Below are 16,447 nucleotides of genomic sequence, written 5' to 3'. Positions count from 1 at the left end.
CATCCCATTTATGTCTGCCGGTATGTCTGCCATGAGGATGAGCTGTGCATGTGAAACATTTGCCATCACGCTTCAGCACTGCAGTTTCAAGAAAAAGCTAGTTGCATTTTAGATCATCAAGGTGACTCAAAAATTCTGGTTATATAAGAGCATGTAACTCTTGTCCTAATGTGAAAAAGGCCAATAAACTCAGTGCTATTTTTGTATTCCTGGTAAAATCTATGCTTTCAGGCTCCCAGCACCCCAGGAGTGCCTGCTCAGGGCAGTTTAGCTCTGAGCTCTACAGTCACTCTTAGGCTGGCAATTCAGGTGCTGCTACTGCACCAGCACAGCACTAGCCAACAGCCTTAACCAGAGCAGATTGAGCTGATGATTCACTGAGCCAGGCTTGCTGCTACCTGAGCTGCCCTCACTGCAGTGGGGCAGGAGTTTACAGCGCTGTCAGGCAGCTGGAAAACAAGCAGACAGAATTACATGTACAGATGTCAGAAAAACAATGCTCAAAAGCTAGAGGCAGAAAGAGTTCCTTCCTAAGCTTCTACTCCTAATGCTGACTTGCAGGTGCCTAATGCAACAGTTTATTAAATGTGCAGAAGGTAACATCAACTTCAACTACATGAACAGAGATCATTCAATAGACTACTAAGAAAAAATGGCTTTACAGCACCAAACACCTATTAGAGGTGTTCTTTTATTAAGGTATTTAGTACATGCAAGTCTATTGTTATACTGGAAGAAATTTATCTTTGGACAAAAAGTTTAATGCTCTAATCAAAACAACTTTCTACAGATTTCTCTGTCAAAGAGCAGTCACAAGAGCATCCCATGGCAACAAAGACAGGTAGCCTGAGCCTTTTTCTGTAGCTTCAGTTAAGGGAATTCAGTCCATACCCTGAACACTTTCTTGGAGAAAAACCTCCATGCAAATGCAGACACTCAAAAACCTACAACGGCTCTAAACATGGAGAGCAGATTCACTCAAGATAGTAGACTAATATACTTCATTAAATTATGAGGCTCTTCAATATGGCATTTTTCAAATCTTTCCAACACTGAACTACTCTCCCACTCCCTCAAAAATGGCTATGTCTCCTAATCTAGTTATTACATTGTCTGAAGCATGCAGGCTCAGATTTTCATACAGAAATACACACACATCTTCTGCCCAGCAGACAGACATCATCCACTTTCACAAATTGTGTGTCAGGATCTACAAGGCCACTGTCCTACACCAAATATCACTGCCAGATGCTATGCAAACAGGGGAAAAAAAACAAAGCACCACTAGCACAGGAATTTTGACAACAGAAGTCCAGTAAAAAGACATCCTGATCTAAAATGAAGTGTTTAATAAACCAGTCTTTGCCTTGGGCTTTCTCATAAAGCATCATCCTTATGCATTCACTTTCCGGAGCCTCCTTCCCACATTTCCTTGAAAAAGGTCATATTTCAGTCTCATGTATCTACTACCACAAGTCCAGCCACATCCATTTACAGAGACTGAGCACTGTTACAATACAAGGACCTCAGCATTATCATACCAAGGGGAAGGTGATGCAGCAGCAACCACAGCCCGTGCTTCTGGAGCCAAGTGTCAGAACTGCTTGGTTTCACAGTCCGTCAAGTGCTAACACTGACAGAAGGCTGTAGGACTGTGTCTCAAGATACTTGAACTCCCACAAAGTTTAGGAAAAAATCTCATTTAACCACACAGACACAAGTAGTTTTGGCATTCAGCAAGTAACCATATGCACTGCCAGAACATTTAACTCATTTTTCTGCTTATAGGTATACGTATCCTTTACCCCACTTTTAAACCTTAGGCTCTCTACACTACCATCAAGTAAGACTTCAATAGAGGAAATACCTTAAAAGACATTAAGTAGTTCTGATGTTATCTTATTTTATGACACTAAAGCATGGCCATCTCTACTAGTAGGGTCCTTTAACCTTGTGCAGAAAAACCATGTGGTTCATTTTATCTTAACTTCAGTTTAACTGATCTTTGTGTTTAGAAGAAAAAGGAGACAGAGTAAGGGAGTTGAAGGAAGTATATGAAAGTCCAACTGCCTACAATTTCAGTTAGCTTCAAGTGTTTTCATCTACAATTAGAAACATGAAATGCAATTTGTAAGCCTATTGCCCAACCACTTACACCTACATTTAACTGCCAGTCTCACAGTCTCCAGCACTATTTCAGATAACTCCTTAATAAAATTGTAACTGTTTATCTTTGCATATTTTCCTAGCTGGTCACCTCAAGGCACAACACAATTCCCCAAGCTTCAGGTGCTCAAAGAACACTTAAAACTCTTAGCTCCTTTCTACAAACTACCCAGCTGACCTTAAAACTCTTTGCTAATAACCCCTCAGTCTATGTTCCTGGAAAAGTTGCAAGCCTAAGGAAGCACTCAGACTGATGGGTTCTGAAGGTGAAGTGAGCACCAGTTAGAAGTTATTTCTTTCCCTTACAAGCCATCCTACCCCCCCTTGCCTAGTCAAAAAGCCATTAACATGGCCAGACTTGAAGGCAGCTTGGAACAGGCTACACCAGTATGTAGTCCGTCTGGTTGGAAGGTTTGCTTAGTTTCCACATGCTTACAACAACAATGACATTTTTTATGTGGGACAAAAAAAAAAGCAGGTTTTTGAAAAAGCTGGTTGGTCAAATCAGCACATCACTGGAGGCTCAAGGCATTCAAAATAATATTGCAAATTCCAGCCGGAATTTCCAACAGGCTTTCCTTCTCCAGAGGTTAATTCACGAGGAAACAAACAGTAAAGCATGAAAAGTTCCTCTGTCAGCTTTATACATTCACTCCTTTCTTAAATAAAGAACTTGTGATTTGAATTCCATGTATTTTGACCCATTTACCATTTGCTCTGTTCATTTCAGCAGAATTACTTTAACCTGTTAGCTTTTTATTAGGAATATACATTAACAATCCTCAATAAAAGAGCCAGAATTTTGCCATATGGATTCCATTTTCTTGCATTTTACCTACTGTGACCTCAGTTCAACTTAACACAAGCAGAATGTAAATGAAATAATGAAAAGGACTGTTTAATAGTGCCAGGCTAGTGAAATACACTACTCAAGTATGAAAGACAGAAAAATGCGTCTACAGCATGCATTAGTATCAACCCTGTAATTGGGCTTAGTCAGAAGAAAAATGCCAAGTCTTGCCTACAAATGCCATCAAATTTATTTCTAGCATTAGGAAGTTTATATATCTTTTTTTCTGAAAACATGGATACACCTGCAATTAAGTCAAATGCACCCACACATATACATAAAAGTGACTTGTGGAGAGTAAAATACTTTGAAGATTACCCAAGAAGGGTGAACAGCTCATCTGAAAGGCAGTCATCCCTATGCAAGGAGCTGGAAGCAGAGGCACAAGTTAACAGGAAAAGGAGACATGCCTTCAGCCTTCTGCTGAACCCCAAAGGCAACTTTCATTGTATGTAGTCTCATCACCATTGCCACCTGTGACCACAACCCCACCCATAAACATTTGTGGATCAAGTAGAGGCAGAAAACCACTGCAGACACAAAGTGGAAGAACAGGAAAGAGGGGCTGAAGACCATCAAGAGGAAGGGAAGGGCAGTTTGAGCTCGCCACAGTGGCAGCAGGAAATCCTAATTCAGGTTTGTCAGCCTCTCATCTGTTCGCACACACTGATCTTGAGCCATGGCTCTATCACACTACTGCTGCCAGTCAGATGCTCTGCTGTGCAAACAGCAGCTAAGATCACTCTAGGTTGTTTGAGACACCTTAGCCAACATGCAGGACCAGAATAAAGTGTGGCTTACTGTGGCAAAGGGGGACCCTTTGGACTGAAGAAGCCAAGCATGTCTGACAGGAGATACTGATGCTTCATCAAAAAACAAACTTGTTGAAGTCCACAATGAAGAGCATAACACTGAAGTTTTTCAGTCACTGTCATTCTTTGGTAAAAATTCAAAAGACTGATGGCTGTTTAAATAGCAATCAATTAAGATAACACCCTGCAAATACTGCACAGGATTTTTGGCTAAATCAGAAACTTGTCTGATTTATTTTTCTGTCTTGGAAGTGTCAAAAAGGTCAACTGCATAACCATTTGAGACCAGAACAGTGATTTGTATGTACACTTATAGTGAACCTCTACTACCCTGAGGCTGGTTAGGGAGATGCTGCTCTTGGTTGTGAGAAAGGAGGAAGACAACAGGGACAGGGGGTATGAGAGAGAGGGGGAGGGAATAGCCCCTCACATCTGAAAAAAGTCCAGCATGATACTCTGAGGGAAGAGTTGCCAAATGGCTTCAATATCCAGGTGCTTGAGAGGCTGACATCAAAAAGCTTCCTACCAGCAAACTCAGTACAGTAACCAGCTGGAAGAAATGTGGTAACATGTAGCTTCAAGAACATAAAAGAAGAACAACTAGCAGGAACACTGGAGTGAAAGACAAAGAGAACCCAGTAAGAAAGATATGTCCGAGTGTCACTGAGTAACTTGACAAGAGCTGCATGAGTCTCAGGATCTGAACTGTAAGACTGTGGAAGACAAACACCTGTCTAGGAAAAACCATAGGCAAGAGCATCACTTAAGTACAGAGCAAGTTTGAAATCACCATAAGACTGCAGTGTAGAAACCCTCAGACCTGACATCTGGTTTTAATTCCTCCTTTGACAACTCATCATCTCCTGCTCCTTCCCCAGCCAGTCTGTTGCAGTCCTCCTACCAAGGTCTGAACAAATCACCTGCTTCACTGTCTCCATACTCTGAAAGGAGCTCCATAAAATACCTGAAATGTTGCAGGACATTTTTCCTTCAAGATACAAACACAAGCATATGAATAAAAAAAGAAAGAGTATGCATGCCATAAGGCTTGCAGCCTTAAATTTGGAGAACACATTTCCCTCTGACTTCCTTGCTTCTCATTCTGAAGTAATTACAACAGTCACAGTATCTTTGAAGTTTGTAATTTAAATTCATTGATTCACAGGCATAATGATTTTTTTAATATTAGTGGGGAGAAAAAAAAACCCTTAAGCATGAAGGATAATAGATCTGAAAATTTACTTTGCACCTATAAGCCCATAAAACAAGACTGAACAATTCTAATATAAAAAATAGCTTAAAATTCACAAGAACGTAAAGAAATGCTCTATGATGCAGAATATCAACATATAGGTATGGTAAGTTTAGGTGATGACCAGAACCCCTGGGCACCCCGAGACAGGATCTGAACAGAGCCATGGTGGTTCCTGCCCTCCTTCCAGCATTCCTGGCTCCCCTTGCAAGGCAGCTGAGCTGCTTGTGAAACAGCTCCCAAAACTGCTGTGCACTCAGCAGCTGCTGCTGCAGCAGAGATGGCCCAGTGTAAGCAGGAACCACAGAAAGGACAGAGGTGCAGCCTCAGGCTAACAAGCTAGGATATCACCCTAAAACCTCTTGGTCTTGCAGCTGTGCAAGTCCACAGGTGCAGAAGGGCACAAGGGTTGGATATGCACTTTCTTTGTTCCCGCTTCATGGGTGAGATGACATGTTCTTGTAGGAAGGCAAACAGTGTAGCTATGCAGGTAACCAGTTCAGAGGTGGTCCCACGCGAACAACCACCTTAGTTATCACTTGAAGCCTGCTTGGCTTCCACTCCACAGTAGGCAAGCAAGTGCTTGCAGTGTTATCAAAGCTGGCACCACTGGCTCCAGGGTAACCTCCTCCCAGTTCTCCCTGCTAGGTCACTTTGGGAGGACACCACACAGACAAGCAAACATTGCTTGCAGGGCAACTGCCCACACTGCTTCTGGACTAGTCCAGCCCTTATTTCTCATTTACATACATACCCAGTGATAAGAATTAATTTTCCTTTCATCATCAGGAGGTAGAACCATAGCAGAGATCAAAAGCACAGAAGATGTAAGTCTCTAAGCAAGGTTTGAAAAGAGCAGACAAAACCCCACCCTTTCACTCAGTACATCCAGTATCTAAATATTGAGACTCAAAACAGCTCTGAGTAACAATGACACATCTACCATTGTACATATCACTGCAAAATCATCAGATATGGAGTGAGCCAAATAATCCTGCTAACTTAATAAACAGAGTACTTCCATTTCCAGAATAAGTCAATGACAGCTGCACTCATAAGACATGTTTCACCCAAATCATACACTTGCAACTTTCAAAGCATAACTGTATTAGTTCTGCTAAATTCATATTTCCTCTAAACTGACACAAAACTTTGTCAGTCTCATCTTGAGTCACTTAAGTTTTCATGTTCCCTGTTTGTATCCGCTCCATAGCCCACTCCAAAAAGTAAAGTTTGGATTAATGCACCAAGTACTGGCCACATGGCAGCCCTCTTGCTGCCTGGAATCCATTTCCACTTATGGGAGCAGTGCAGTGGCACACTAAATATCAATTGTGAATAAAATATCAGGAGCACACCAGAAACATTGGGTAAACACCTCAAAACAAGCATTCTGCTTGAAACAGCAATACCAAGACCACTAAAATAAAGGAAGCGTAACTAGCTTTCAATCACTGTTATGACAACCATAACACAAGAAACATGCATAAACTTGACATCAAATTAAGCTATGTATTTGCAAGTTTTGAAGTTTTTAACCGACAAGGAAATTCACATGCTCAAGGGCTGAGCACTTGTCTTTTGCATAGCTGCAGTCTGCTTCCTTTGTTCAAGCACAAAACCCAAGTCTTTTGTTAGCACTTGTAATGGTTCTTCCTCCAAGCTTTGCCCTGGTTTCCAGCTCACAGGCTATGGTCAGCCTCCTTATTATAAGGCATTTACAGCTGCTATAGGGAGCAGAGCAGCCTGAAAAAAATAGCTACTCCATCAGCAGTACCTTCCCCAGGTGAGTCTCTGCCATTCCTGTTCTATGTGGAAACTATTTCTGTAGACACCCAGTGTCAAAATAAGGTTTGTTCACCAGCAGCAGTTCTGCTTCTCCTGGCCTACACTCTAAAGGCTGTCAAGTGTGAGCACAAGTGAAATACTTCTACCTAATTGGTAACAGTTTTCATGCAAAGGGTCAGCTTCCAAGAAAGTTTACACTGCAAAACTTCAGGAAAATTAAATTGAAATAGGTGTAAACTTGCCTCTCAAATATGCCCAAGAAGCTACTGCAGACCAATTCTGCTACTGCTACAGAGGCCCAAAAATCTCACCTGCTCACCTTCATCCTTTTGGGGAGTTGAGACAGACATACCCATAGCCAGCATCTGCAGCCTGGACAGAAGCAGCCTACAAGTCAGCACCCTCCCACCACAGGTTTAGGACAAAAGGATACAGAATGTTACAAGAAACCCCTCTATTTTTATCAGAAGCCTTTGTAAACATGCACAGAAATACTGTATTTATCTAAGTATGACCAAAACCAAACCAAAACAAACAAAAAAGAAACTACTGAGTGTTACATGGTTCAGTGTTCTAGGAAACACCAGCCCTTGTTTGCCTGTTACTACCCACGATACTAAGAAATTTGATTGTGTTCTAAACTAACTCACATCAGTGAAATCTTCAGCAAAACTATGTGGTCTTACTTCTCATGATCTGTATGAAGATAGAAATTGGAGCACAAGGAAGGAGCTTGCTTAGCACGTGACAAAAGCTGTGTATTTTCTGCAGCATTCTAACTCATTTGTTAAACGTCTTACCATAGTCAGAGGTGATACACATTCAAAGAAGTAGGCAGTCACATCTAACCGCTGCAGGTAAACTGCCCAGCCACCTTCAGTAGTCAACTGCCATGCAACTTCAAATGCCATACCAAGGGTGGTTCATCTCCCAGCCTCCACTGAATCACATGAAGAATCTGTGCTCTGCTGTGGTCTGAAAAGCAGTGCTCACAACAGCTTCTGAGCTCAGATGTAGTGAAATCACATTTACTACGTGCTTGGTTTTGTAAATAAAGCTGACCATTTTTCCTTGTCCCAGGTTCATCTAAATATAATCCCTGCTCTTCCCAGGACTCCTCCATATTCCTTTAAATTTACACCACCGCATATCCATGCTGACATTTCAATACATTTTTTATTTAGCTATACTGTATTAAGAACATATGGAATTTTAAGACTTGTTTACCACTGAACAGAGGCCAGCCAGCTATTGCTTAGGTTAATCAACTGGGCTCAAAAACCTAAAAATCCCAGAAATAAGCAGCCCACACCACAAAGTCACATCTCATCCCTACAGATTTGAGGCCCTGCAAGTAGAAATAATCTTACCAGCAGAAAAAGGTTGGAAAAGCATCTTGAATCATACTTTATGTAGAAAAAACGTATTTTTCTTTCTTGTTCAAGCAGTCTAGTGTTTAGACTGTTTCTTGCAATTTTCTTACCACTGTGGCATTGCCTGGCAAACACTACCATGCCTTTTATGACACTTAGGGATTTATGAAACTACAGTGCTAGAGATGAGATTCCTCAAAAACTTTTCTGTAACTCAATACTCCCTGGGTGACAGGAGAAGCAAGAGCAGTCCCAGCCCTGGCAGGCAGGGCACCAGGGTGGCAGCAGCACCACAACAAAGGCACCCAGGGCAGACCACAGTAATACGTGCTGCTCCTTCCTGTGTGCTCCAGTCCACTCTTGTGTGCTGCCTGCACATTTTGCTGCCCCATGGCACACACGCTTTCCAGATCTCCATGTGCAGCAGTAACACAATTTGAATGAACTCAGTCTGCCATTCTCCCAACCACTTCTGCTCATCTCTGCTCCAGCTACTGCACTGTGCTGGCAGACCTGCCTGTGGTTTCATGCTGTGAGCCAGAACAGGAACTTAATCTAGCCAAAAAAAATCCCGTAGAAAGAGTCAAGGTTGCTTCTTCTACCGTCAGACCTGACTGAAAGCACACATGAAACCACAGCTACAGGGTGCAGTTCCAGAACAATTTAAACACATTTAAATTCTGGCTGCCACGATCTCACCTGGCCAGAAAGCCTCCCTGTCTTGGGCCAGCAGGCATAGCTGTGAGATCTGCAGCCAGGCACTGCAGAGGCTTGAAGTGACTGCAGATCCAGCAATGCAAGTCAGCTCTGCAAGGAAAGATTATCTTCCTGACAGATTAGGTCTCCATGCCATCATATGAGCGTTGGCAAGAGGTGAAGACCACAGCAGCCTGACAAAGCAGCTGAAGGCACCTCAGCAAGTTCAGGCTGCTGCAGCCTTACCAGCTGCAACAGTCTACAACCAAGTGGGAGCTAGGATCCCAGTGTAATTAACACCAGTGAAAAACAGCGACTTCTCTCATGAAAGATAACCCCTAGATATAGGATCATGTTTTCAGCAAAGCAAACCCATTTCCTTGTTTAGTTTTTCAAGCTTTTTACCTTGTTTCTAATCACTTCAACCAAACTATTAGAAAGAGATATCCCCTGTATTCATACAAGATTCCCCTAAACACCTTTGAAACATCCCTTTAAAAGAAAAAAAAAGTAAAACATCTATTAGCCTATACTTCAACATTACAACCCTGTGAAAGAGTGGTTGCCTTGATGAAGCATATTTCTGTGCAGAGTTTGGACATTTCGTATTCCATCTGCCCCTGAATTAATCTGTGCTGTGCTCCTAGAAGCTGTGAGGCTCCAATCCTGCCAATATAACCAGTGTACTGAGCAGCTTTACAAATCAAGCACAGATGCAGGATACCCTTAATTTTCAGGAGGGGCAGCCAGTAGAGGATGGTTGGCACGCATGACTGCTTATTTCCCTTCAGACTTTGGAGTCTAGTAAGAATCTGTTTAAATACCTTGCTAGATGCCACAAGAGCTTTTACTGCACTTTGAAAGCAGGTCAGAGTCCACAGGGGACGACTGGCAGGGACGACATCCTTCATCACCCACTTTAGCTCAAGCCACAGACAGCTTAGCCTGATACACCCAGGCCAAGAGAAGCACCTGAGATGAGGACAGTAGTTTCTGCCAGTTTTGCAGCCTGGCTGACAGGCAGGGCAGGCACCACACCTTGAGGCCGCAGCTCCTTAGTAGCTGGCAGCAGTTTGTTAGTAGTTGTGAGTCAGAGCTCTAAGGTGCTCCTTGAATCTGATTCCTGAAGATTTTATACCTGGCCAACCTCTTAACTCAGGCAATAAGCGATAACAAATAACTGACATAATTCCCCCAGGTAAGTGTTCCTTGCTAGTGCATACTCATTTGAACAAAAGAGTAATTTAACACTGAAATCAGCCACCAACACAGGTTCTTAAAGGCTGGTTATTTGCTTACACATTTCAAAAGGTATTTAGGAGCCATGCAGAGTTTGTATGAACACCACCTCATTCAGTATTTCCCTTGATGGATAACAGGCAGGGGTTCTCTCCAAACCAAAGCATCCCCTTCCTCTGCTCCAAAGACTTCATGCAAGCACCATGGCTCCATCCCCTCCTCCTCCTGCCACATGGCCCACCCTGACACCTACCAAGGCCCTTGGCCACCACAGAGCACCCCACAGGCACTTCCTGCCCAGCCAGCCCATCACCACCACAGAGCAGGGTACCCTTGGCCAGGGTCACAGCAGTCAGCAAAACACTTGGAGCAGTGCCGGGGCAAGGTGTTGGTCATCAGCACAAACCTGCCCCTGTGCCGGTGCCACTCAGCAGCGCCCCTTCTCCCCCCAGCTGCGAAGATAAGGCAGTATGCATTCTGTGGACAACCCACTTCAAAGCCCCGCTGTCACCAGACTGAAGAGGACATAATTGTTTTCTGAGGGTGATTGCAACTGCCAAGGTGCAGGAAGTGCTGACCCATGAATGAACCATGCAGGGCCCAGATTATGCACCAGCCCATCTCATCAAGGACTGGCAAGCAAGGTGCCCACAGCAGGCACTCCTCCCTGCTTGCCTCCCCTCCCCAGGGTGGGGGCACCTAGCCCCTGCCCTCTCTGATCATGCTTCCTAGGTTGGGGTGGACACTGCTTCTCCACCGTCCAGCACCTGTGCTTTCATTCCACAACACACAGTAGTTCAAGGATACCCATTCCAAAAAAACACCAAAACATTTGAGCAAGTGAAGCAAACACAGCAGGTTAATAATTTCCTGCAAGGAGCAGAGCACAGGAGAGCACACTCGCTTATCATCCCACAGAAATATGACCCACGAGTCCTGCCTATCACTGCCACCAGGCATTTTTTTTCCACTTTACTTGAAAGATTATTCCTAGTAAATCATAATCGGCTTGAACAGCAACAGTATCAAGCAAATCCTGAGGTAGAACAACTAGTTAACAGAAACACCACTTAACAGGAGAGGTGAGCTGGAAATTTGCACACTTCGTGTTGCCTGCCTCAAGTATTAGACTTCATCTAGCTCACTCACATGTGCTATAAATCCCATTTCCAGCACAATATTAATATTTCCTGTTTCAACAGCACTCAAGTAGTTTTAAGCATGCTGTAACATAGCTACATCCTTTCTTTACCAAGAGACTTCAGGGTAGATGAGCCTGCTTTGCACAAAGAGCACATGGAGAACCACTCCTACCAAATGAATTATGTGCACTTGGTTAAACAAAGCAGTTAAACCTTTCAAGTTCTCATTCAGTAGTTTAATTATTAGCAACCTACAAAAGAGTGGAAGAGATAAACAGTGTATTTGGTTGCCAAATTACACCCATCAATAAAAAAGAAGAAAAGTTTCTCATAAGCCACAAGTACTACAAGAAAGTATACACCCAAAAGAATATATATGCATAAGATACAGTTAAGCTTTTGCTTTTTTAGCTTTAAAAAACCCATCTATTTTCACTTCGAAAAATCCCATGAAACTTTTACCAAAAGATTCCCCCCACCCCACCCAAACTGAAAAACAGCCATTTGTTTCTCTGTGTTTAATATACATGCAGACAAATTTATAGTTTCTGAAGTTAAATACTTTACAAAAAGCCACTGGTTTGCAAGCTTTCATATCCTGCCAAAGAAAGAAACTAGGTGCAGTTTCATGAGAGGCATAGGCTACGTTTCACTTTAGGTTTGCCCTGCCTGTCTCCACAGGCTGGGCAGCTCTCTCTCACAAAGCTTTATGCTGATGGTTTGTCTCATCTCCTGACTCCTACCTAGTGCCAAACAGGAGCAGTCCTGGGAGCCAGGACCACAAGCACAAGCAACACTCTCATCACTGGATACCAAAGTCAAGCTTCCCCTGTATTTACCCACCTATTCCCAGTGAAGCTAGCTTTCCAGCTGCAGCGGGTGACATGAAGACTTCAGCTGCCTTTGTCTCCAATAGATGTGTTTGGTGATGCTGAAGCATCTAGTTTCTCTCCCACATACAGGGACCTAGAGCATACATTAATTTAGCTACTCTGAACATGGAAATGCCTGAAATGCTTTGCAAATCCAGACACTCATGGCCTCACTCACTGAAGCTTTATTACATTCTTGGAAGTGCAGTAAAGCTATTCAGACATTTCACAAAAACTTAAGTATTTGTTTCTCTCACAGGTTTCAGGGAGAACTATCTATAAAGCACCTGGGAGCATTAGGAAAAAGGCATCTCAAGGATACAGTGCTGCCTGATTCATTGTTTTCCTATGTTAAAAACTTCACATTTAACCTGTGAGGCACATACAAGATTCATACTTTTTCTCTTGCAGTCTTTAACAGCACCACACATTTTTGTTGTAATAATGGCTCATGCCTCAAGTTATAATACAAGTCCCAGTTCTTTGCAGTTCTGTGAACCTCTGCATCTGATTGTGCTGGAATTGAGAAATAAACCAGCGAACAGCTGTAGCCAGACTGAAAACCAGCTATGTAAATTCAGTTGCAGTGCACCTGTTAGCATGGTTTCTGCCTCATAAGATGCTTCTGTGTACTTGTATGATCTCACTTTAGTTGGTGCTGGACATGAGCGTGTGAAACACTCCATGGAACACCAACAGAAATCTCTCGCACATCTCTTTTAAGCTATTGACAGCATGCAGATTTGGAGGCACCTTTCAATAACCAGTCCAGGAAGCCACAAGGCTTTGGACCTAACAGACTAAGAGAAGGCTCAAAGACTTTGCTCTGAGCTCCTGTTTCTCCCATGAACCACGTTCATCCTGAACTGCTACCCACCCAGAAAGGGATCCTCTTCTTTGGTCTACAATCAGTTTTGACTTTAAAGACAAAAATTATCAGCTCTAAGAATATTTTCTAGATGCGAGTCTAAGTTACTACATCAGCAAAACTTGTAATGCAAAGCTAGGCTTCAAGTTAGAGCTAAGTCTTCCCAGTTATTATTTTGTGCTATAAGGTCTTATGCTCAGGGACACATTTTCCCCAGTGGTACCCATCAGGCTACAAAATGTAGCCAAGATTTGCATGTGTCTTCCCTTTTAGTTATCAGAATGAAATTCTGGTGATAACCACGCACTGGTTCAGATAGTTCCTAGCAGAGAATTATCATAGTGAAATGCTAACCTTCTTCAGAGCAACATACAAACACTGACAGAAGCCTGAAGCCAAAGTCAAAAGTCCAAGTTAAGTTAAACATTTAAAACTGTACTAAGTTGCTAAAGCAAGGAGTCTTAGCAATTTGATAGCCTAACTTGGACCATTTATTAACTCTTATAAGAAATCAAGCACAGATACAGTGTTCGACATAGGAAACTGTTTGCCAGTGACCCAACATGTGGCTTTAATTATGTTGAGAACCTACAACTTATGATGGGCTTCATAAGAGCTCAGATAATGATAATGATGGCAACTTGTTTGTTAGGGAGCCTCTTTTTTGGGGGTGTATGTGTGCTTTTTAAGATGCTGCTTTTCTCCTCGTCCTAAAATGGTGGACTAAATACAGTGTAGATAAAGCATATTTGGTTTTCTAGATGTAGGCTAAAAAAATCTAAACATCCACCCATACCTGTGATATCACTACAGACAATACTATGATTTGTTCTTTGGTGCATGGCGTTCCCTATAGAGTTCTTTGGTGTATTTTTTTTTAAAAAAAAACAGGCATCAGCTTGGGGCATTTGAGGAACCTTTGCGCAGTGCCTTGAAAGCAATGTTATCTCAAAGGTTCCTGCAGAAAAAAAAAAATCCATCCTAAAAAAATTAAATGATACAGTGTGGTACAGTAGCCACAACCTCTCACTCAGGGAAAGACAGAATAGCCACCAGAGCCTAGACAAGCAGGCAGCGTTGGTCAGAGGGAGGTGGCATCAGAGAAGCCAAGAAGGATGCTCTTACCCACTACTGACCCTGGGACAGGAAAGCAAACACCAGGAGAGTGGCTACAGTGCAGAACACAAACTTCTCTCTTGTTATCACAGCAAAAAGTTCTGAACTATCATAGCAAAGCATAAATAGCGAGAGGAGAGACCGTATCTTCAAAACTGCACTCGGCACCCTTAACACGGTTATTCTTCCCCCACAATAAATAAGGCCTGAGATTCTTAAAAATACTCTGGAGCAGCTTTTGCAATAGGGTAAATCATCCTCAGCACCCAGGCAGGAGCCAAGGCACAAAGATGAGCCCTTTAAGTCAAAGCCCCGTCTTTGACTACGGCAGTCTAGCAAATGCCACATGTTCAGACTCACCTGTTCTGGTACCAGTCATACCAGACCTGCACAGGAAAGTCCCTGCTGCTGGGGGCCTGATGGACACACCATGTACAGTTGAGGACTTTCTCCATGACAGGCAAGTGTACCGAGTGCCAGCCTGGGGCTGGAGCCACCATGTGGCACACTGCCCAGACACTGTCCTGCCATGCAGGCAATGGCACAGCAAGCCGAGATGATTGGGAGATTGGCCTCACAAGCAAAATATTCACTTTTGCTAACACATTAGCATGGACACCCAGCTACGCCTGTAGTAACCACTCTAAAAAAGTTATCAATACAGACAGCTGTGAACACACCTTCAAAAGCCTCTCATCCACTTATGAGGTAGTGCAAATGGAAGAAACCTATGGGCAGGTTCCACAGACTGTCCCAACCGGTAGGTATCAAGAGAGGAAAATGCTCAGGATGGCAGAGCATCCTCCAAGCTGCAGGTCTCACTGCCAAGCATCACCTTTTCTGTCTGCCCCGGATGGAAGTGAGGTGAACGCAATGTTATCAAGGGGTGTTGTGCTCCTTTCAAAAAAGTGATTTTCAGAACCGGTTTTAAACAAAGCTGTTATGCTAGGAGCAGGGAAGTGGAAGCTGCTCATCAGACCACAGGACGCCAGGACTGCTTCGAGTTTTGCAAATAATTTGCACGTTCACATTTTGCAGTGCCTGCTTTATCAGAGGCGTTTCTTAGGGGGATGCAAGGGCCAAGGGTTTGCACTGCTCTGCCCACAGAAACGGGGCGAAAGCACAGCCCGGTGCAGGGTCCCGGCTCGGCAGCGCTGCGGGCGCCCTGCAGCAGCAGGGGGGAAGGTGCTTCAGGGCTGCTCTTAAATACGAGTCTGGGAAGTAAATACGCCTCCTCTGAAAGCAGATGCCCACCCTGCTTCTCGCCTCACCCCAGTGATTATCTAAAGTTACGAAGTTATAAGCCACAGTTATAACACCAGAAAACAAAGTTTGAAATGTATAATACGAAATTCCGAAATGAAAACGCAAAGGTTACAAAGTTACAACCAGAAGCTGTAGTCGCAACTTAAGTTACAAGTTTACAACCCAAAGCGATACCGGCAACACCGAAGTTACAAAGTTGAGCCCCAAAACTCCAGCGCTACCCTAAAACCCCGAGCTGCAGAGCGGAGTTGCAGCTATAATCCGCCGGCCGGGCTGCAGAACAAAACCCAGCCCCGTGCCAACCTGCTCAGAACCGAACCGGAGCTCGCCTGCGAGCAAACTAACCTAGGGGAGCCGGAGCGCTGCGCGCCGCAGCGGGACTCCGCCGGGCGGGTTCTCCGTTTCGCCCGAGCCCCTGTTGCAACGCTACACCGAGAGCCGGCACGGGAAGGGGCCCGAAAAACCCGGGGTGGGGGTAGGAGAAGCCCGATCGCCCGCCGCCGCCCCCGAGCCCACTCACAGCCGTAGCGGGGCCGCTGCAGAGGCGCCAGCTCCTCATGGTGCATCCTGCCGCCGCCGGGAGGGACGGCGCCGCTCGCCGCCCGCCCTTCTTATGCGCGGCGCGAGCCCCGCTGATTTGCTGCCGCCGGCGGCCGCCACCGCCCCGCGCGCCGCCGGGGCCACCCGGGGCGGCTCCACGCGGGGCCGCGCGGGAGGCGCGCGCGTGCCGCCGGCCCGGCCCCGCCGCCCGCCAGAACAGGGAAAGGAGAGAAACCGAGGGGACGGGGAGGAAGGAAAGGAGATGGGGGGACGGGGAGGGGGAGGGACGGGACCGGATCGAAAAGCGGAAAAATACTACCTACAACGGAAAGCAAAGACGGCAAAAAAAGAGCAAAGCAAAACCAGGAAAAAGCCCCAAAACAACAAAAAAAAGGAAAAGAAAAAAAAATCTAATTAAATAGCAACTCCCTCAATGTAAAAATGCATGATTTAAAATGAAAAATGAA

The 16,447-nt window shown here is 44.3% G+C and overlaps 1 protein-coding gene across 7 annotated transcripts in view; it reads right to left on the bottom strand.

Annotated features, from left to right (window-relative positions):
- The window catches only part of IQGAP2 (IQ motif containing GTPase activating protein 2), a 127,211-nt gene extending 111,152 nt beyond the window's left edge, over positions 1 to 16,059 (bottom strand). For all 7 annotated transcript variants that reach the window (XM_037373001.1, XM_037373005.1, XM_037373003.1 and 4 more), the window contains exon 1: positions 15,961 to 16,059. In XM_037373001.1, coding sequence (XP_037228898.1) covers positions 15,961 to 16,006 — 46 coding nt within the window. In that variant the 5' untranslated portion in view covers positions 16,007 to 16,059. The remainder of the gene's footprint in view (positions 1 to 15,960) is intronic.
- Between the last annotated feature and the right edge of the window lie 388 nt (positions 16,060 to 16,447).

The sequence above is a fragment of the Falco rusticolus genome, chromosome Z, assembly GCF_015220075.1.
Source record: "Falco rusticolus isolate bFalRus1 chromosome Z, bFalRus1.pri, whole genome shotgun sequence".
NCBI lineage: Eukaryota > Metazoa > Chordata > Aves > Falconiformes > Falconidae > Falco > Falco rusticolus.
Note: the sequence above shows the minus strand (reverse complement) of the source record. Positions and strands in the feature narration are given on the sequence as shown.